Consider the following 23,638-nt stretch of genomic DNA (forward strand, 5'->3'; position numbering starts at 1 on the left):
CCTTTTTTATTTAAGGATCTTCTTTGTAAAACAAATTGAGCAATAAAACAATTTTAAATAGTAAAAGGGAAGTACTTACGAAAATTCAGGAAATGTTGACAAGAATTGAACTTTGAATACAATTAGTAAGACATTGCGTAGGAAGCAAGTCGAAAACAATGGTAGCAGTCCAAAAGGGAGGGGGAAACCTCAGGATGTCACTGGAGAATATAGTATCTAAATAACTTTATTGTGCATGGTGTGGGGGGAGATGCTAAGCGTTTGGATTTCTACACGTTGGCTGCTTGCAAGCTTTGAATTTAAGTGCCATAAGAATCTTCAAAAGTCAGACACATTGACTTCAGTGGGATTTCCCCACCTGATGTGTGCATAGGGTTGCATCCTAAATCATTACAAGATTGTAGGTTGATGATATTAGATTTGTAAACTTATCCCATTGCTTTTAATCTTGAGTTCCAACATAGCTGACAATTGGGATCCAAGTGCAGTGTCCAGTGAGCATTTTGTAGTGAGGAGTGTTCTTAAATAAGATTCAAGAGCATGTTTTCAGTTTAAACTGGTTACATAATAATCTGTCAAGCTTAATTGGCTGTTAGCAGGCAAGTAAATCGAGGAAGCACATAAAATAAAGCTGTCAGTTTGGGAACCATTGTGAAGTGTTGAATTGGAGATGATCTGTCACCTGTTTTCTAGCTTGTGTTGTGCGGGGGAGGGGGCATTTCCACAGAGCTTCATGCAGAGATTATGATTACTCCGAAAAGAAGGCTGCCTGTGTTCAAATAATAATATGTTAATAGTGGAAATCAAAGCAATAGCTGTTTGCTCCAGTTTTTATCTCCACCCCTCCATGTTTGTGTATATAAGTGATCTAAGAGTTACGTTAAATTTTTTTACTAAAGCATTAGTATGCTCACTGCTTATTTCATTTAGAAGAGATGTTGGTTAAATTCAAATGATTCTCCAAACAGTTGATTTGGGAGGGCTAAGAATGAACCATTGATTCCTTCTCCTACTTCATGGGTTCCTTTCACACAGCTGGCCATCAGATCTTAATTGGGAAGGTGCTAATCTCTATAAACTGTTAATTTGGAAGCCCACTTCAAATCATGGTTTGAAGGTTAATGTAACCACAGTTTTGCCCATTTAGTATGTGACTGCATATTATACACAGCAAACACTTATGTCCTGGGGAGTCAGGACCAAGGATGCGGAATTGGAGAAGAGAGCCTCTCTCTCCCATTGTATGTCCTGATGCCCGTGACCATGGTTTGAGGAATTAGTGATATCTGAACTGAACCACTGAGTAAAGATCTGATCCTTTGCACTAAGTCCGCCCCCCCCAACATTTTAGCTAGTTTTCTACTTGTAAGCACTAGAGCAAACTGTTTTCCATGGTAGGTTTTAATAAGGTTTGAAAATGGTACAGTGGTGCCTCGCAAGACGAAAAGAATCCGTTCTGTGATTCTCTTCGTCTAGCGGTTTTTTTGTCTTGCGAAGCAAGCCCATTGACGGATTAGCGCTATTAGCGGCTTTTAGCGGCTTATCTGCTGATCGGATCAGCTGATTAGCGGCTTAGCGGCTTAGAAAAAGGGGGGGGGGAAACCAGCAGGAACTAGCAAGACATTGTCGTCTTGCGAAGCAAGCCCATAGGAGATTTGTTTTGCGAAGCACCTCCAAAACGGAAAACCCTTTTGTCTAGCGGGTTTTCCGTCTTGCGAGGCATTCGTCTTGCGGGGCACCACTGTACTTCATGTTTCTGTAATTGTAACTGGTCACTTGGAAAAAAGGAGGAAAATGTGTTGTTGTTTTTTAAAAAAGAATGTTACTTTTAAAAAAGGCAACTAATAGGACTTATTATTTGTATTGGTTCCTGTAGAAATTCAACCTCATTATAAGGATCCATGATTCAAACATTAAAATTGTCAGTTAATAACTTACTGTTGAGCACGGTCTGCATGTATTCTTGGCATAATGTTTTGTTGTTTTTGGGTGAAAAGTTGGAAGTGGAATTTTATCATTGTTAAGCTATGCTTGCTCAAACTAAACTTGCTGTAATGAGGCTGCTGTCATATACAGACTTTGAACGGCTGTTCAGATATTAACACACACTTACATGCCCATGATGAGATTGTAAGGGGTCCAAAAGCTGACATGATTCCTTCCCTCCACATAGAGATAAGTCCCTAGGGAAATTTTTAGTTCATGTATCCAGGATTGGAGGAGCTTCTGCATAGAAATAATTGCATGATCATCTGGCTTAGGTGTGCTGGGGGATCTGGAGAGGAAGTTTATTGGGGGGGGTAAGACCACAGGGTAGGTGCTGATGTGTCCTACTTCTCTCTCTCTCTCTCTCTCTCTCTCTCTCTCTCACACACACACACACACACACACGGATTCTAAATAACATAGCTACTTTCTTCCTTAAAAACTGACTTGGAAATTGATATTAATTTGACCCCTTTAACATGAGTATGCTTGTGTAAACCATAGTGGACAACTATTTTGATTGGGGCTGCACTTGGGTTAATCAAACCAATAAATAAATAATTTCTGGTGTTGCTGTGTAGGGTTTCAAAGGCAGTGTGGATAACCCATTTTGCATCTTCTTTAAAAGGGAGGCTGCTCTCCCCTTGTAATGGATATGCTCCTTCCCTTGCTGTCATAGCCTTCGTTTCCTGAATGTTAGGAATACAAAACACTTGGAATGTGTTCTTTGCTTGAGCTGTTACGTCGAACCCTAAATGAGAGAACATGTTTGCTGTTTTATAGGGTTTATGGTTGGAATGATGCAACAGAGATTCCATTCTGAAACTGTTTTTAGTCTGCTGGATGTCTGATTTAAACATTGTGCTGTTGTAAGAGCTTCTGTTTTAAAGTTAGTCCACAATGTGCCTAATTTTATAACTAATTTTATAACTTCTTTCTTACAGGATATCATAGCAAATATTACTGATGATGCTATACTAGAATTTTATTCTAGACTTATTCAGATAAAATACTTTTGCCCCTGACAATCCCTGATGGTTGTGAACTGCCTTGAGATCTGTGGGTGAAGGACACTATACAGATTTAATAAATAATAATAATAATAGTGCTCGTTGAGGTAGTACATCTGTGTCTGGGGTGCATATCCATTCAGACAACAGATAGAGAGAGGCCTATCAGGGAGAAGACTTCTAGCATAGCATTCATTGTGGCATTCTAGTTTTCCTTGTCTGGAAGCTGCTTTTTCCCTTTGGAGAGCAGTCAGTCCTCTGAATCACCACCTGCATTCTGACAGTCCAGATGCAGGTTTACCACCTCTAGTGAGAATTAGGTCACTGTCCCTCATGTAAAATACTCTACAGCTTTTTTAATATCATCCTATCAGAAACTAAGAAAAGGCATCACATAGTCCCTGTTTGTGAGATCAGATTAAACTAGGCTGAATTATTTTATCTGTGACATTATCAAGCTGTCTCATTTTTGATCTCTTAATGGTTTTACAGCAAATCCTCTATCTATAATGGAATTAGTCCATTAATCTTACTGCTGAGCTTGAATGTTTTTTTCTTTCCTCCACTTGACTCCAGTGTATTTTTAGTGATTAGACCATAAAAATAATAAATTGTAATTGCACTTGTTGCTGGCTGTACAGAAAACGTGTGTGGGCACACATACACATGCTTTGTATGAATGATTCCTATCAAACTAGTTTTCAAAAACTACAATTTTGGTGACAGGGAAACATTCTAAGGTCTGGTCTTGGTTGTATACAATATTAACTTGCTACATGTAACTTCTTCATTGACTAAACTGAGGCACATGATAAACCATTTAAATATTTATCAAACTTTTCTGTTTTCTTAGCCTTTGGGGTGTATTGTTATTAGCCTAAAAATATCTATTTAAAGCCACAACTAAAAGCCTATTTTTAAAAAAACTAAAAAGCTGAATTCTAATGCAGGTTACAAAAGAAGTCATGGGCTGTGTTCCTGATTCAGCATACCTATACTAACACATAGGATAAAACCCTTCTCTATATGCGGAGGGATCGCAGTAGGGCAGTGGTTCCCAAACTCCCCACATCTGCCCTTTACCTTGACCATAAGGCATAACAAAAGCCCTGCCTTCCAGACTGTTGCAGGAAACAGGAAGTCTGTTTGTGCCTCATATAATCCCCATTTGTTGTGATGCCAACATATGGAGAGAAAAGGTTTGTGATATGCCCCATTAGGATCCCTCTGTACACAAGATCTCTTTTGCCCCCTGCATGGTGAAGAATTGTGCTCACAATATGCATGTGTTACATAGTTCACAATACACTGAGGATTTGTATAAGAATCAGCGTTGCTCATTTGAAAGAGAATTTTGACAAGGGTCTATGTTAAAACCATAGCTTTTTCTGTTAAAATCGGAGTACTGCTGAAATGTAAAGCTTCCTGGTCTCCTGTGCTGCTTCCATGTGTGAAACTATCATAAGAGGAACAAATACCTAAGCAAAATCATGGTTTTCTTTAGAAAAATGCAGTAGCTTACATGCCCTAGTTGTATTTATGTAAATAGGAAATCAGTGTTTTCATTAATATTATGAATATACTTTAATGCATGATAAGGATGTTATATGTTCCTTGTACAGATTGCTTCTACATCAGAACTTCCCTAAGATTGTTTCACATATTTTGTCATGTATTCTGAAAACATTAAGTATAGGTTAGAGACAATATTGGCTGACTTGTACAATTCTGTCTTCCTGGATCTTAAAGTAAATAAATATGGGGTGGTAAGTAACTGCCATCTGCTTCATACAGAGAGATTGTGTTCTATAAATGTAGATAGTTAAAACTATGTAGACTGGCCTTTTGATTACTAGTGTAGTTATCAGTCTTGAGATCAATAAATGGATCCCTTTAATTGTAATAATAATTTGGGACATTGTTTTCAGGTTAATGGGTGCCACTTGGTTTTTCTACTGAGTGGGTGGGTACTGTTTTTCTACTGAGTGTGATGATTCTCATTTTTAAAATTTGGTATAGGTTTAACTATACTAACACATACATAGTCGAAATGTAACATTTCATGGTCTATGAACTTCCTTTTGATTTTATTTTGATATTTAAATAAATGCATCTGAATCTTTTGTATAAACCATTGCAGTAATAAAGTGGATGGCAAATTAGACTTTGTTGTTTTACCTATTCTCTGCCTTTAAATTTAAAATGTGTACCCAGGATGTTTGGTGAGTTTTCTAAATGATACTGGTTTTTAGAAATATAGGGTAGAATCTCCAGAATGTTAGGAGGTTCATAGAATCATGGAATTGTAAAGTTGATTTTTTTCTGTTCAGTATATATAAATGTAATAGAAATGAAAGGGAAGCAGGGATCCTGCTTTTTCAGATTCATAGTTTTGCCTAAGATTGTCATTTCTTTTTCTTTCCCAGAATGTTGGCTATGAAAGCTCAGGGAAGAAGTAGCAGGGAGAAAAACATTACCCAGTGGTAAGTTTAACCCTCCTCCCCATTGAATTAGATAAAAAAGTAATGTTTCAATCACATTGGTTTTTAAACTTTTTTTTTTTTACTATTTTTTAGCTTTGGATACCAAATAAAATATTAGCAATACCTTTAACTGTATATATGCTTATAAAAGTAATCAGGAAATGAAGAAGAAACTATTTAGTTTTCAGAAACAATTTAGCTGTTTAGTTTTGTAATTCAAATTTTAGCAATACTTCATTTTCAATTTAATATTATTATTAATTAAATTTCTATATCATCCTTCATCTGAAAATCACAGGATAGTTTGCAATATAAAAACACAAAAATGCATATGATGATGATGATTTATATCCTGCCCTCCCTGGCCAAGTCCGGGCTCAGGGCTGCTAACATCAGGTATAAAAACAATTGATTAAAATACAACTCAAAATGCAGCCTCATTTCAGTGGAAGCCCAGATCAAAAACTGTTTGGGTGGAGAAAATGTCAGATCTTCATCAAGGCCAACTATCCAGACTGGTCCTACGTGGGCCAGAAAAAAGCCAGGGAAGTCCCCAAATAGGGGTTCCATCACAGAAGGAAAAGGAAAGAGGGGGAGGGGTCAGGCTGATTCCAAGCCAAAGGCCAGGTGGAACAACTCTGTCTTACAGGCCCTGCGGAAAGAAATCAGATCCCGCAAGGCCCTGGTCTCATGAGACAGAGTGTTCCACCAGGCCGGAGCTAGCGTTGAAAAGGCCCTGGCCCTGGTTGAGGCTAATCTGACTTCCCTAGGGCCCAGGACCTCTAGAGTGTTGCTATTTATGGACCTTAAGGTCCTCCGCAGGACATACCAGGAGAGGCGGTCCCGTAGGTACGAGGGTCCTAGGCCGCAAAGGGCTTTAAAGGTCAAAACCAGCACCTTAAATCTGACCCTGTACTCCACCGGGAGCCAGTGCAGCTGGAAAAGCACTGGGTGAATGTGGTCCCACGGCGAGGACCCCTTAAGGAGCCTCGCTGCGGCATTCTGCACCCATTGGAGTTTCTGGGACAACTTCAAGGGCGGCCCCGTGTAGAGCACGTTACAGTAGTCAAGCCTGGAGGTGACTGTTGCATGGATCACTGTGGCCAGATCAGGGCGGGAAAGGTAAGGGACCAACTGTTTGATACGGCGGAGATGGAAAAATGCTGCCTTTGCAGTAGCTGCAGCGTGCGCCTCCGTGGAGAGGGAGGCATCAAAGGTTACACCCAAACTCTTGACAGAAGGCACTGGCACAAATTGAGCCCCAGCAAGAGATGGGAGTTGGCCCCATAACAAACAAACACACCCACACCCCAAGTTTAAAAGGCCATAGATTGCTTAACCAGACAAAGGCCTGGAAGAAGAGAAATGTTCAAAAAAGTAATCCTTTAGCTGTGCCCTTTACCTCTTATTGTTCTATCAATCCAGCCATTAAACTTTAAACTTTAAACTGGAGCTAAGCCATGGTTTAGTTTAGATGCATTACATCTGAACCTGGGCTTGTGGTTTGTCTTGCTTCAGGCAAAATATGTTTGTTTTTGGTTTACTGCTTGTTTGTCTGAGGCAGACAAACTATGAGTCTGAGTTTGGATATGGCTTAGCTCTGAGCAGCAGAAGAACTAGAAGAGAAGCAAAACAGCCATGGTTAGTTAACTCAGGAAGTACTGACTTACAGCACACAGAGAAGGAGCGGAGGGAATAGGGTGGTGCCCTTATGGAATGGTTGTTCACAAGGCTTATGTATATAAACCATGATATCTACATTTGAGTATTTACTCCCTTAACACCCCGATGCTTTGCAAGTTGAGTAAAGTTATAGTTGACTGCATGGCTGGATTCTACTCTAATGAAAGAGTAGAGTAGCATGAAGAGGTCACTATTTCTGCTGAGAGATAGTTTAATCTGAAGAACCGTATGGGTATGACCTTTTTTAAAAAAACCAAACCCAGATTTGTGTAACTGTCAGCTTTCACAGTACTGATATTTATACAGTATTGCTTATTTATATACTACTTTTTAGTCTAAAGGCCTTTTCCTTTACATACCTTTTCTATCCTTGCTAAAGTATATGGCAGTATTTTGTGCAGCATCCTAAGTCTATTGCTATTTTTGTAATGATTTGTTTCCTCTTTTTACAATAGTGCCTGAAAATGACAACAAAGCGGAACTTGTTTGTGCGGTTGGTGCCATGCCGCTGTTTGCGTGGAGAAGAAGAAACTGTCACTGCGCTTGACTACTCTCACTGCAGCTTGGAGCAGGTGCCGAAGGAGATTTTTACTTTCGAAAAGACATTGGAAGAACTCTATTTAGATGCTAATCAAATTGAAGAACTTCCAAAGGTATGCTATCTTCTAATTGTGTGAGTGAGTGAGAAAAGAGTGCTCACGTGCACATTTGTGCACAAGGACAGGGGATGGACTGATAATCTTCTAGTTGCTTTATAACACCGATAGCCAGTATTGCTGAACATGGGCCTGTGCAGGTCCGCACCAAAGTGAACCATGGTTAATATTAAAAGGCACCTGCATTTTGCAGCCTCATTTGCAGCCAGTGAATTTGGGGTCCATTTTTCTGATTATGGGGAGGAGGAGGAGCTTACCTTTAGAAGTGGTAGCAGTAACTTGTTTGTGTTTTGTATAGTACTTATTGTGCTACAGATGCAGGTATTGGGAGTGGCAATAGCAGAACTCCCATCTCAGTAGTCTGGACACCATTTACTTTTTCTCAAAACACCTCAAATGCAGTGTCAGTCCTGAACATGTGTTTTTGTGTGTGGGAATGATGAGCCATAACTGCAGCCACCATTTTGGGGAGATGGTAGCAGTTGTCACTTTTTCTCCTCCACAATGCTCTGGAATGATACTGGGTTGTATTTCGCTGATAACTTTTACGCAAAGTAGACACAATGAAATTAACATGACAAACTTGGGTTCATTAATTTCATTGGGTCTACTCTGAATAAAAGTGGAATACAACCCATAATGTCCAAGGTATTTGGGGAGAAAATTTGTGGTGTCAGACCACCAAGAGGGGCTCTATACACCTATGGCAATGGGACAATAAAGCTTTTTTAAAAAGTTGCAGAGCCACTACTGAAGAAAAGTGTGAGCCATGAGGGTGGCAAATTTCACCACCACTCCTCAAAACAGCAAAGCTGCTTTGTTACCGTGAGGTAAGGCAGGGGTTGGCCAACTTGGACAGATGGGTGGGACCACCCACCTGTCAATCACCTGACATCGTTATGGCACCGACAGTGCTTTTTTAGAGGAGGTTGCTGTATCAGCTGTTCAGCAACCTCCTTTGAACTTTTATGGGTGGCATTCATCTGATTGGCTCTGGGAGCACACTTTCAGATAGATACCTCCTTTAACTCTTTGCTGATGGGAAAATGCTGTTTAAAAATGAAGCATTTTCTTCTCTGCAGAGGAAGTGGTTTGGATTTAAAGCACCAGAGGAAGCCCTTTGAAGCCAACTGCTTCCTCAAACCCCCTTGGCATGTGATTTTAAGATGGGGGTGGGAATCTAAAATCTGAGCCTCTAAACAAGATACCCATGTTTTTTTACTACCTCCAGCTAAAATTATATTTCATTAATATGTACAGCTCATATCAGGTTAATAACTATTTCTTTTATCTGAATGCTTAAAAATTTTATGTTAGTAACTTACTGCTTTACTGTTATTTATTTCATAGTTCCTCACGATCATTGTCTAAGATGTTAGGTTGAATGATGGTGAGCAGCCCAAGTGAACTTCATGGCCAAGTGTAGATTTGAACCCTGGTCTCCCCATTCTAATCCAACTCTCACCACTATACTACTCTGGTTTTCAGATCTGTCATTTTCCTCCAGAGGCCAGAATTATCACAATATATAGACTTACCCTCAATATATATATTGTATTCCTCAGTGATTTATTGCTTGTTTTGAATCAGTAGGATACTAAAGAGCACAAGGGGTTTAGCTACAAATCTGCTAGTCCCGTGTTTGAAGTTGCCTCTGCCATTAATTCATTAGGTGCCCTTGGGCAAACTGGTCTCTGTTCCATAATCAGTTTGGAGATAATCCCTGGCTTTCAAGGGTTCATCTGTAAAGTGATCTGATGTACACAGTCCTTGATTCCAATCTCACTTTCATTTCATGAGATTATATTCTCTCTGCTCGTGATTTGACATCTTCTAGGTTGGTTACCATGAATCATGTCTTAAAGTCAGGGCTTGTGGGCTTTGAATTGCAAGGAGTTTTCAAGGGATTCTAGGATCTACAACAGCTACAATGTTTACAAGACTCCACTGCTTTTTTGCCTCTCATGGCTTCTAGCCATGTTTCCATAAATGCATTTAACTGTGTTTCTCCCTGGAGTGGAATCAGTTTTGAATATTAACTATGAAGAGCTGTGGATTTTTTTTGGGGGGGGGGGTTGGTAAACTTTTGTATGTTTTACACATGTGTTCACCAGAAAGGAGTGTTATGCTGTGTTATTAATTTGTTAACAATTTATTTTTTGCTTTAAAATACAGGTTATCAGTATAGACAGATTAATACTTAATAAATAATAATTATGAAGTAAGTTTTTTGCCAACAATTTTATAAGGATATCTGTAGTGTCCTTTAAAACTCTTAATGTACAAGATTAGCTTTGGTTATTTGTTTGTGATTAATAGCTTCAAAATCATGAAACGTAAAGTATTTCTTGCAGATTATTTTGAACACTATCATTTCTTTGACTCAGTAGCTGGGCTTTAAGAAGTTTAAACCTAGCATATTACAATAATATGCTCTCTTTTTTGGTCTTTGTCTCAATAGCAACTTTTTAACTGTCAGTCTCTGCACAAGTTGAGTTTGCCGGACAATGATCTAACAACATTGCCTGCATCCATAGCAAATCTCATTAACCTCAGGGAACTGGATGTCAGCAAGAATGGTGAGTTTTTTTGTTGAAATAATCACAAGCACTGAAGAGCAAGGCTGTATCCGTGTATAAATTTCAGTTTTCTGATTGACCTGTAATAGTTGAGTTTCTGTAAAAAAAATAAAAATTGGTTGTCTCTAACATAGTTCTAAGTGAACATGATTCTCTCATTCTCCTCCCCTCCCCTCACCCCACTCCAATCTGTTCTAAGCATTCCCACAAAGCTCTGGGGTAGATGTGGCAAGGGTTCAGGACCTGCACAGTGAGAAGAGAGCAGAGAAAGATCTGCTGCACAAGCAAAAATCCTTGTGCTGATGGGACACAGGAGTCAAATTCCTTCCCATTCCTCTTAATTAACAATCTTGTGGTATTGTTATGTAGGGTTTTCCCTTTCTGTTGTCTGTATTCTCAGCCTTACTTCAAATGCCATGCTATACATAGGCACAGTTGTGTAGCTAAACCAAATACCACTTTTGCTTCCTGTCAGTGCAGGGCAAAATCACAATGCTCAAAAGTTGACCTGGTTTTTTGCTGGATGCTTGCAACTCCTGTGTGACCTTTTCTTCACATCTCCTTAGGCTATTGATTTGAACTAAGAGCATTAAAACTTACTTTCTAGCTTGTAAAACATTGATTTCTGTCACTTGTTCATTCCCTAAAACTTTTTAACCATGGCTTCTAGCATGTTACTTAGTTTTTATCTGTTGTTTTCAATGTGCTTTCTTATCAGTTACTGGATTTTTTAAAATTGATTACTTTTGTGTCTTGTTTTTCCCCATTTATTCAGGATTGTTTACAACTGCTGTGAGCCACCATGAGGGTTTTTTTTAAAAAAAAAAACAACAACCCTGAATGGTTGTATAGAATAAGTTAAAATAAATAATAGACTAAGGTGATTATAACCCCCCCCAATAAATCTCCCCCCCATTAGGCTCCAGCAGTCAACACATTTTAAAACTTGAAATATTCCTAGAATGCGCACACTTAAGCTTGGCCTCTGACAAGTCTGAAGTGAAAGGAATTTCATAGCTGTGAGGCAACTGTTGAAAAATGCCTTGGTCTCTCAGCTTGGAATATATGTAGAATAATCAAGAAACCATACTTGGCAAATCAGAAGGATCACACTGGGACGTAGGCAGAGAATTGACCTGAATGGAGTGTCAGAATCAAAATAAGACCCCAATGCAGTCATTTTTAGACCAAGTTACCACTGCTGAAAATCAAAGGAAAGGTTTGAAAATGTGTGCTTAAATGTTTAAATTCTAAAACCAGAGAGAGTATTCAGGCAACACTTTATTTTCTGTTAGTGAAATAATTCAATAGAAGTGGTATTTTTTTTCAGCAAACATACTGGTCTCTCTGATCTATTAATCAGCCTGTCCAGATCCTATTGCTTCAGATGTTTTATAGCTTTGGTCAATGATAGTAACATTAGCATGTATACCTGTCCAATTAATGTAATACAGTCTGGTTTGTTTGATTCTGGTTTGTAGAAGTTCAGATTCTCCTTGATTTATCAGCAATTCATTCTGAACCTTCTATACACCTAGGGAAGTATTACATTATTGTGTACTATTTCAAATGTTAATAGAATAGCATTGGTGAGACAAGCGTCGTCTTTTTCTTCAGAAGATACGTCCCTAAACTGCATTAGACTATAATAGGCAAATAGGAGGAAACTATAGTGGAGATTGCAATTTTGCATTTGATTGCTCTCTGTCAGACACCCAAGCTGAATGATGGCTCAGGGCAGTCTGGCAGAGAAGTCATTCCCACTCTTCCAAGCTTAGGGAAAACTGGCATAGAACTCAGTTGCTCCTTAAGAGCTTTTGCCATATGCCTGAGGCTGGTGGAGAAAAATAGTTAAAAGCCAAATCCAGAAACAAAAATACATTAAAAAAAAAACATTGCTATGCTTGTGTAATGCATATTGACAGTATTATGAGTTCTATTGGTAATTGGTGTATTTGAGGTGAGCTAGTGCAAGCTTTTGATTAACTTGGCCAGTGTTGCAAATATCAAACAGTTTTGGTACTTCAATAGCAATGTGAGATAATATTTTAGCTGTTCAGATTTAATTAGCCCAGAATCTCAGGACTGAGCACGGTTTCCTCCCCCACACCTCATTTTAGTGCAGCAGAAAACCAAAATAGTTAATTATTTATTTTTATTTAGAATATTATAGACCATTTTACACCATAGATGGTCACAAAATGGTTTACATAGCAATCAAATAATTAATCAAATAATAAGGGGTTTTAAACAAAAAGCACAGGTAAAATAATAGATTCCATAGTCGTAATACATGGGTAGGCAAACTAAGGCCTAGGGGCCCATTTGCCTTCTCAATCTTGCCCGCATGCGGTCCGGGAATCAGCGTGTTTTTACATGAATAGAATGTGTCCTTTTATTTAAAATGCATCTCAGGGTTAATTGTGGGGCATAGGAATTTGTTCATGTTTTTTTCTTCAAAACATAGCCTGGCCCCCCAAAAGGTCTGAGAGACAGTGGACCAGCCCCCTGCTGAAAAAGTTTGCTGACATAATACAACTTAAAATGCCTGCTGGAATAGAATGGTTTTCCGAAGTATGGTTTACACTTGCCTTAAAGGCATGACCAAACAATGGTTTATAAACTTGGTTTTCACGCAACAGCAAATCATATTTTTGACTGTTGAAACAAACCAGCTGAAGCTGCATTTTGCTGTGAAATTAGGACTCAGATTCAGGATCTCAGAGGAAGGGAGGGTGGGAAAAGTGAGTTTACAAACTTCATGCTCATTCTTGCAACACCAAGCCATGGTTTAGTATTGCTTGTGAAAAGCTGCAATGTGTGTGGAGAGAGTAAGTAAATCATTATAAATAATTGGAATCTGGCTTACTTTTCTGCTGCCAGTCAATAGGAAGTAGCTATTGAATTAGCTGCCACTTGGTTTGCAGTCTCCACAGTCACCATTTTGTCCAGCTGGTATGGTGACAATTCACTTATATTCCTTTTCCTGTAGTTAAAACCAAACATGTGAACAACTATCAATCCCTTTCACAGTGTTCAGTGTAAGCTGCAATGAGTGCAGGGTGTTTCTTTTTCCGCTTTTTAATGTATCTCTTACCGAGATTTTGTCTCCTTGCTGTCACAAATATAAATATTTTGCATAAACCTGAGCTAGGAGACAGTCTTTTAAGCTCTGTTCCCTTAATGTTTTCTCAGAGAAGGCAATGCTTCTATTGGAATCTGGCCACATGCCTACTATTTTCTTAATTAAGTTTCATAGGTTTGTAAGACAGACTGTTCTGTTAACTCTTGTGCAGCTGAGAACCTCAGGGTAACCTCTTATTGTGTGAATTGCCTTGAAGAAAGTTCTTGCCATTTATAAATGGGTTGCCAACCTGGCTCAAGAGGTGCTGGCAAGCTGCTTTTTGCATGGCTTCTAGTTATTTCAAGGAGGAGGCAGTCCATTGCCCCCTCACTTCTATCTATGTGCTTGGGATGAGAGAGAGAATTAGAAAAAAGAAAATCTACTGTCCCTTCACAGCTCAACACACAACTTCAGTTCTCAGGCACATTAAGACTATTCGGAGCTTGGAATGAGAGTGGATGAGACATAAAGCCTTGTGTGTGAATGCTGTATTACTGGAACATCGGCCTGAGGCTGTACATGGCATGTCTGAGCAGCAGCTGTTTAAGCTGGGTGACTATAAGCAGAAGGTATCTTTAAGAAAAGATGACCTATGGAAAAGATGATTAAGTCATGACATTGCTATTAGCACACACATCGAAAGCTGTATAAAGGAAAAGCAAATGGTCACAGTACTGTACAGTGGTGCCCCGCAAGGCGAAAGCCTTGCAAGACGAAAAACCCGCTAGACGAAAGGGTTTTCCGTTTTTCGATACGCTTTGCAAGGCGAATTTCCCTATGGGCTTGCTTCGCAAGACGAAAACGTCTTGCGAGTCTTGCAATTTTTTTCGCTTTCCCCCCTTTTTCTAAGCCGCTAAGCCGCTAATAGCCTTTTAGCTGCTAAGCCGCTAAGCCTTTAATAGCCGCTAAGCCTTTAATAGCCGCTAAGCCTTTAATAGCCGCTAAACCGCTAATAGCGCTAAGCCGCTAATAGGGTTGCTTCGCAAGACGAAAAAACTGCTAGATGAAGAGACTCGCGGAACAGATTATTTTTGTCTTGCGAGGCACCACTGTATCAGTCTTGAGGATATAGGAAGTGGATTTCACCTGTGTAAATGTATTTGTATATCTTAAGCTTATCCATTTTTACATGTCACAGTGAGGGGCCTTTTTGAAATGTAAGTTTAGCTAGCTGCTTGTGTTTCAAGCTCAGAGGTAGTTAAAACAGTCTCCCCTCCACACCCCTCAGAAAGTGAATGGGATAAATTATCCATGCAGATGGTATTAAGGTTGTATCAGACAACTATGTACCTGAGAGTGCCGCAGGGAAGATATGGCACAGATTTGAAACTAACTTTGGATGTCAGGTTTTTTTTGGAAAATGTACATACCTGGTTTAAATTGCTCACATTTTACTTGTTGTTTCCTTCTATATTGCTCCTCTGAGGATCAGTGCACCTGTTACAATCTTAATGATTAACCTTGTGTAAATTGGATGCTTGCAGCTTGATACTGTAATAATATTGAAGATTGGGATAAGCTTCCTCCCATTTGCAGTGAAGGCTGGAGAGTGCTAAGAATGCTACTCTTTTGACTCTCAGTGTTTTTGCTCCCCTGCCAATTAGTGATAAGGAAAGAACCTACTCCACATTTGCACACTCACATGGACAGGAGGAATTATTTGCCGGAAGGGGTATAGGATAGCTGAGTAGGCACTTTCTTGTTTAGGTTGGTTCAGCTGATCCTCCTTGCTCTTCCTCTCAAAACTGCTTACCATAGATACACGACTTCATAGAACACGACTTCAGTAAGCACAATTTAAAACATTAAATTTCAAATTTCAACAAAACCCCAAGATCAATTACTAAATAAGCTTGCCAACACATTATTCAACCCAGTGCAGAAATCACATAAAAGACCAAGAGCCCTCAATATTAAAACCCCAGATCTTCAAGCCAGCAGATTAAATGAACATGTAAACATGCAAATGTGAAGTGAATAGGGTACAGGAAGCACCTAATTTTCTTGGTCTCTTCTTGGTTGCCATTGCAATTCCCATTATTCTACAAATGAATATATGATCTAAATTTAAAGTGTTAAGTGTGCAGGTTTATAAAACCTACTGAGAGCTCACAGAGACTCGTATGGATTCTCTTATCTTCCCTTTTTATATTTGATATCGAGTGTCTCAGTTTAATGCCTGAAAACTTTAGTTATCTGGCAAACCTCATTCCAAAATATGCCCCATTACCAAATAAGTATAACCAAGATTTATGCTGTAATCATCATCATTTTATTTGTATGCTGCCTTTCCATAGTTAAAGCCATGCTCCAGGCAACTTACAACGTGAAAAGATTTACATGATTACAAACATAGCAAAGTCAGTTATAAACAATAAATATAAAGCATTAAAAATTACACAACCAAATTGAAACAATTTCCACATAAATCATAATAAAATCTCTGTGTGTGTGTGTGATATAAACAGCAACAAAAAACCCACAACAACCCCCCTAAACAATACCGCAGCCTAAGAGTCTGTTCAGCAGCCTCTGCTTTTGCAGCTGGAGTCAATAAGGACTCATCCTCCCAGGCCAGGTGGGAAATGGCCAGCAAGTCAGGGAGCAGGTCTTCCAGGACTCACAGCCAAGATGATTCCTGTGTGTTCCTGTTTGTAATAAAAAGCTACCAGCTGAGATTTGGCATCATTTAATGTGTTTTAATACTGTTTTGAGACTTGAAATTTGCAGTGTGTAATGTCTGCAACTTTACACAATGTATTCCCTCCTTTATGGGGTTAGGGTCTTCAGACTGCCTTGGGAATTGGGTAGGAATTATTGTTATACTGCCTTAATTATTTTGGTATGTGCTGTAATTTTTGCCATATCTAACTTTCCTAAATTTATAAGAAACTTATTGAGTGTTATAGGAGAGTACAGTTCCACACCCTACCACTTCTCTATAGAGCATTGAATGAGAAAGACAGACCACCAGGATTGTAGCTCTGGCCTGCTGCCACTTTTGAATTTTCACTTTGATAGCTTTACTAGGCAAATGAATGGAGAGAAACTGGAGACAGCTTGCAGCCATGTCATGTAGAAGACTTAGAGGAAATTGCACAGATTATCTCACAGCTGTACAACCTTCACTTCTCATATGTATCATGTGTATATTCTCATATGTATTATCTCATATGTATCATGGGCATCAGTGACACCTTTTCTCTGTAACATAGATAAAAGTTTGCTTAGTATAGTGCAGTAGGTCATGGGCCTGCAATTTGGAGTTAAGCTATAAAGTGGCCTTGGGATAGTACCATGGCAATCTACTGCAAGAGCATTTAGACCCAAATTCATGCTATCCTAAAAATGAGATTGAAGCAATAAAATATTCCATAAAAGTGCCTTTCTAAAGATTGCATGCCTAGTACACCACCTACAATTAATATCCAGCTTTGGTAATACGAAGATTACTTTGTTTCTCTGTTCTCTGTCTTACAAGGACTTTGTGCTGGAGTCTGACAATCCAAGTAACCTGTAGAATTTGCATTTCCAAAATGGGATATTTGCCTTTTTGTCCCTGTAGCAATGGGGTCATCTAGAAAACTTACCTAGCATTGAGTGAGGCAGTTCTTTTTACGCCTGCAAAACTCCTCCTGCTATCCCACCTTATCCACTGCGGACTTTCAGGAATGCATCATGTCTCTCATACACAGAGTTTTATGAACAGGCTAATAAAAAGTTATGGAGAACTCAAAAGCCTGCTTATGACTCTTAGACATTTTGGTTGGTTCTGGTAAAAATAGAACCATACTGTAGATTTTGGATTTGTAGCAAAAAAACAGCCATGATTAAGTTTATCATTATGTGTGCTGTGCCACAACATAAAGTTAGTTACAACATGAACGTATGCATGGATGTTTTGGTAATATGCAGTAGAGAATTGCTGAGAATGTGCAGACCATTATCCATAGAACACAATGGAAAATTACCATGCCACGTTTCATGGCTTTGGCTTATTTTTCATGTCTTTAAGAGTGCCTTGTTCCTTTTAATTGTGCTGCAGTATATACATTATGTACACATACATGCCTACAATATAGTCATTTAAATACAACACAGGTGGAGACAGCAGTGAAAACCTTTAAATAAGAGAGGTTCACCTATACTTCATGGGGCAAAGGTTCCATCCAGGACAGTTCTACCACCTTCTGGCTCTTTTAGACAAAAAGACTTGCATAAATCCAATTGTGGATCTCCCATGTCAAGTCTACTTTGGCTCATTAAACCATATGGGGCAGGAAAATGTTTCTGATTACTTCTCTCCCTCTCCTGTGGGCATTCATAAATTAAATGCTGGACACGTATTAGATAGCTTGTCTAGCATCAGGAATGGCAGTGATGTAATTTAATAACACATACACCATAGATATGTGGAAGTAGTATGGAAACATCATAGATAATATGCTAAGAAGAACTTTAGATTCAGAAGATGCTATGGTTGTGCGTCAAAGATGTCCAAACATTGCAAGATGGATGTATTTGTGAATAGTCATTTTTTAAAGCTTCATACTAAGCCAATACATGAGAACTCCAATTTTTTGTTGGAGCTTTATTAACTTGGGAATTTAAGAAATATAATTTCTTGAACATATTTCCATTTTTAGTGTGCAGGTAGCTATCCATTATGTACTTTGTTTAAATGAATGTTTTGTGATGTGATGAAAAAATAATAGTTTCTCTCAAGCTGAGCACTGTGGCATTCAGATTTGTACTATTGTTGCCCTTTAGTCAGTTCTCATTAGATTTTTAAGGGCCAAAGTAGTATGTCTACCTCCTAAATCATTTCCCCTTGAATAACTGCTTCATTTCATTATCTCTGATTAACATGCTAAATGCTTATTTTAAAACATCACAAGAAGGATTGGTTTCTTTATTAATTATCATTGGCTCCAATAATACATAAGCAGACTAATGGTGCCTCAGAGATTATGTCTGACACTGTGTTCCTGTGCTCATTAAACTCCTTTTCCTTTCTGCTTTATGTATGTACGTATTCTACAAATGTATAAACTACCTCACAGCCTGAGGCCATAAAAGCAGTGTACAACAAGATAACAAGATAAAATACAAACTCTTAAAAAACAAAAAGCCATCCCTACAGATGTACAATTAATAATTCATAAACGAAATGTCAGACAACTGAATTCAATGTATAATGCAACTGCAACTGGTATATTTAGGCATCCATATCCCACTGAGGTCAACCTTAGGATAGTATAGCATCTAGGTAACAAGAAAATATGAATTCTACAACCTGCACAAGTTGCAGAAACTGAATTTTATTCAGTAGCAACTCTGGCTTCTGAGATTTTACCAGGCATTACTGCTCACTTTCAGGTCTAATTTACAATTTGTCAGAAGGTTGATTTTTAAAGATGAAAACCAAGACCACAAAAACCACATTCTGTTACTTTGCTATAGTTCCAAGGAACAGCAGCATGCAGGCATCCCTAACTAAAGCTAGTGAAGACCTGGATTCAGATGCTTTTGAAAATTCACTGAAATACATGAGGTCCATGCAAGCTGCTGTGCTTTTCACAATACCACTGAAATACATGAGGTCCATGCAAGCTGCTGTGCTTTTCACAATACAGTGGTACCTCCAGTTGCGAACGGGATCCATTCCAGAGGTCTGACCGCATCCCGAGGAATTCACAACCAGAGGACCACTTCTGTGCATGTGCTTGGTGCGTAGAGCACTTGTGCGCATGCGCACTTGGCGAAACCCAGAAAAATACTTCTGGGTTTGCTGCGTTCGCATCCCGAAGTTTACGTACCCAGAGGGATGCATAAGCGGAGGTACGACTGTAATAATTAGAGCGCATTACTCTAGAGCTTGAGCAGAACCTCTGAAACTCTATTGGCTGTGAAGTTATGTAGTTGTGTAAAGTAGCAGCATAATCTCAGAAAATTAAGTTGCCATTGTTTTGGTTATTGCAGGTTTATTCTTATGTGCATTTGTGCTGTCTACTTTTACAGGCATACAGGAGTTTCCAGAAAATATCAAAAACTGTAAAGTTTTGGCAATTGTTGAGGCCAGCGTAAACCCTATTTCAAAGTAAGTTATTTTGTTGTTTAAATTGTAGCATGTCAGTTGAGCAGTGAGTAGTGAACACAAAGTGTGTTTTGAAATGAGACATATGATCTTGTGTTTGCTAATTTTTATGTGTTTAAATTTGTCTAGGCTTCCAGATGGATTTTCACAGTTGTTAAATCTAACACAGCTATATTTGAATGATGCTTTTCTTGAGTTCTTACCAGCCAATTTTGGCAGGTAAGTTTGAAAATGGGTTTTTGAAAATCAGTACCTTGTTTTTAATTGTGTAGAATATAGTGTGTTGCATTGATCAGAAGAAGGCACGTTGTTGGTTAAGAGGCAAGATGTAAATTCCAAACCCTACCTTTCAAACAGAGTTATGTAGTAATACTTTCAGAATGGATATGATGAGCTAGAATAATTGGTTTAAAGTCCCACTGAAATATGGAATTAGTCTTAGTAGAATGGAAATTGAAAGAATTCATCTACTCCCACGTTCTTCAACCATTGGCCATACTGGCTTGGGCTGATGGGAATTGTAGTCCAGCAACAGCTGGAGGGGGCTCCATGGGGGCTATCCCTGATTAAAATATTATGTAGTTCTGCGGTCATTTTTGTTTTTAAAAAAATGTAGGGGGAGGGACTCTAGTCAAGAGGTTTGAAAAAAGAAAACAGCAAGGTTGCACTCTCCAAGACCACTTCTGTGCAGGCTGTGCAACATTCATGAAACACTGACTACAAAATGGCATCAGAGTGGTATTGGGATGAACTCTCTTTCTGTACCTTTACCCACCTGTTCTTGCTGCTGGGAAGTGGGAATCCTTGCAGCTTTCAATTCTCCTTTCATTTAAAAGGATAGAATAGGTTGTCTAGTTACAGCATTTCAATCACAGCATTATGCTAGCTTTCATGGAATTCATGTAGACCAGGCATCCCCAACCTCGGCCCTCCAGATGTTTTGAGACTACAGTTCCCATCATCCCTGACCACTGGTCGTGCTAGCTAGGGATCATGAGAGTTGTAGGCCAAAAACACCTGGAGGGCCGAGGTTGGGGAAGCCTGATGTAGATGGCTAAGTCAGGAGGAACATCCACATCATTTTCTAATACGTGCAAGACTAGTACACAATAAAACAATGCATTTTGCAAGGTAAAAACAACAGTACAATGATAAAAATGGCTGGTATATAGAGTTGAATTGCCATCTAAACATTGTTGCGAAAAAGACAAATACATTGATTTGCTGTATGGACATTACTATATTTTTCGCTCTATAAGACGTACATAGGGGGAAATGTGTGTGCATTTTATGGAGCGGATGCAGGCTGCGCAGCTATCCCATAAGCCAGAACAGCAAGAGGGATCGTGAAAGCAGCAATCCCTCTGGCTGTTCTGACTTGGCTTCTGTGGAGAGGCGCTGCACAGTTTTCCCTCTCTACGCAGTGTTTCTTCAGCACTGAAGAGCCGCTGCGCAGAGAGGGAAAGCTGTGCAGCACCCCTTCAGCAAAGCGGGAGGAGAAACAGAGAATATTTTTTTCCTTGTTCTCCTCCTCTAAAACTAGGTGCATCTTATGATCGGGTGCGTCTTATAGAGCGAAAAATACGGTATATACAAAACCAAGCCCTATTTGACACCAATTATGACTCAGCTGCAGCATGGAGTTCAGTCTAGGTCATCACATTTATAGAAGGAGAGCCATAAATTTTAGAAAATTGACAACACCCCAAAAATAAATAAATCCAGAGACTGATAAGAGACATGTAACTTGAACAAAGTTTAAGAGAAAATTAAGATCAAAATTCACTTGTAGGACAGAAAATAATAATGTTTGGAAGATGTGGAGTGGTTGCAGATTTATATTGCTTAGTGGAAGAAATTTGCTTACAGTATAATTAAACAATACCAAAAATTGTTTGGGATAATTGGAATCTCCTGCTTGTCTCTGCTAGAGACAGTTCTCAAAAGTATTCCAAAATAAGTAGTAATTTTGTATAGCCTTGATATTACTTGTATTTGAATGATGCCTTCCTCTGCCCACGTTAGATCTAAGAATCACAATTCTCTGAAGCAAGCAAAATATCTAGATATTAAAGATATGTGCAGCCTGTATTTGAACCCAGTTTTTATTTGCAAATTAAATTTGCCCAATATCTGAATTATTGTACTGGCTGTATAAACAAGCTTTATTTTATTTCAGATATGCATACTTTGCCTTTTAAATGGTAATCTTGAGTGTTTATTTTACAGATTAACTAAACTCCAGATTTTGGAGCTCAGAGAAAACCAGTTAAAAATGTTGCCAAAGTAAGTATATAGTGATATTTATGTTTATTTTGGTGTGAATAATATGTTTGAAGATGTATTGAGATTATAATACAGTGGTACCGTGGGTTACAGACGCTTCAGGTTACAGACTCCGCTAACACAGAAATAGTACCTTGGGTTAAGAACTTTGCTTCAGGATGAGAACAGAAATCGCGCAGGGAATGCGGGGTTTAAAACCCCTGAGCCTCTTGGGCTTGCTGATCAGAAGGTCGGCAGTTCAGATCCCTGTGACGGGGTGAGCTCCCATTGCTCTGCCCCAGCTTCTGCCAACCTAGCAGTTCGAAAGCACCCCAGTGCAAGTAGATAAACAAGTACCACTGCGGTGGGAAGTAAAATGGTGTTTCTGCGTGCTCTGCCACTCGTCATGGTCCTCCAAGCGCCAGTAGCAGTCTAGTCATTCTGGCCAGATGACCTGGAAAGCTGTCTGTGGACAAATGCCAGCTTCTTCGACCTGATAAGCAAGATGAGCACCACACCCCATAGTCTCTTTTGACTGGACTTAACTGTCCAGGGGTCCTTTAGCTTTACTTTACCTATCTATTACCTATTATTTACTGTCTTTGTTCTTTTTATTTTTACAAATTTATTTGGACTCCAGTCCAAATAATTATCTATAAGATGACAATTGCATATAAACAACTTCTCTGTGTATGCCCTGTGGGTTGCTAAATATGTTACAATTTCCTGTAGGGAGATCAATAAAGTGTGTACAGCTGTAATTTTCGAAGTTCATTGTGAATGGTTTTTACTGCCAGTAAGGCTGGGCTGCATTGCCTGAGGATCTCTATGTAGGAAAATGTAATACTTGAGGAAGCCATTAATCAGTTAGATTTTGGATCTAAAATCATGCCATGTGTATGCATATCTACATCACATGAAATTGAATGACGAATTTAGAGTTGAAAGAAAAGCAGCTGTTTTTGTAGTGAAACAGTATGATTTTAAAAAATATTTACGCAGATTATCCCCCCCCCCCCCGTAATAATAATAATGATACAGCAACTTAAATGTGGTTTTGTTTTGCTTTCATAATGGTATGGTGCTTTCGCGCTCTCTCTCTTTAAATTCTTCTTGTCACAGGCTTCCTCTTAAGGAAGACATTCAGCACTGCTGTGCTTAACCAAACCATCTGAGAAAATTGACAATTCCCTTGATCCCTTCTCAGTAGCTATTTTTGCTGACGATTGCCAATGGGCACAGTAGGAGATGGCCAGCCAAGATGCCCTGCTGGCATTCCTTTCTCCCTCCTTTATGCCTTAAGAGTAGTGTTGGGCACTGACTGGGGAGAGAAGCCTTTGTGCTGAGAGGGGGGTGATGCAGTGTGAGAGCAGCCTCCTCTTCGCCTGCCTGCCTCTTTCCCCCATTTTGGGGGCTGCCTCTTCTTTTGGGGTTAGCAGCACAAAGGGAAGAAGTTGGAAAGTACTGCTGGTCCCCAGTAGGAAATTGTGTGCCCATCCTTAGCTGATATGTATGATGAACTTTATCAAAGGATATCTAGTACATAAGGAAGGGTTCTGTGAAATGGGCTATGAAAACAAAAGAAGGGAGATTCTAGCGCCAGACAAATGAACCAGTAGATGAAATATGAGACTTAATGCTCACACTTCAGCGGAGAGCTGGCTAGAAAGCATTGCTCCATTGAACTCTTATCCTCTTGATGCTCTCTTGTTCTGTTAGTTTCACTTGGCTATATTTATGCGGCGATTGAAAAAA

At 39.1% G+C, this 23,638-nt stretch overlaps 1 protein-coding gene across 3 annotated transcripts in view; it reads left to right on the forward strand.

The window, feature by feature from the left end:
• Positions 1 to 23,638, forward strand: part of ERBIN (erbb2 interacting protein) — an 85,111-nt gene that overhangs the window by 24,431 nt on the left and 37,042 nt on the right. For all 3 annotated transcript variants that reach the window (XM_082241774.1, XM_082241772.1, XM_082241773.1), the window contains exons 2-7: positions 5,423 to 5,479; positions 7,618 to 7,815; positions 10,280 to 10,397; positions 19,543 to 19,621; positions 19,748 to 19,837; positions 21,848 to 21,904. In XM_082241774.1, the coding sequence (XP_082097900.1) occupies positions 7,627 to 7,815; positions 10,280 to 10,397; positions 19,543 to 19,621; positions 19,748 to 19,837; positions 21,848 to 21,904 (533 nt within the window). In that variant the 5' untranslated portion in view covers positions 5,423 to 5,479; positions 7,618 to 7,626. The remainder of the gene's footprint in view (positions 1 to 5,422; positions 5,480 to 7,617; positions 7,816 to 10,279; positions 10,398 to 19,542; positions 19,622 to 19,747; positions 19,838 to 21,847; positions 21,905 to 23,638) is intronic.

The sequence above is a fragment of the Podarcis vaucheri genome (assembly GCF_965113315.1).
Source record: "Podarcis vaucheri genome assembly, chromosome: 11".
Lineage (NCBI taxonomy): Eukaryota > Metazoa > Chordata > Lepidosauria > Squamata > Lacertidae > Podarcis > Podarcis vaucheri.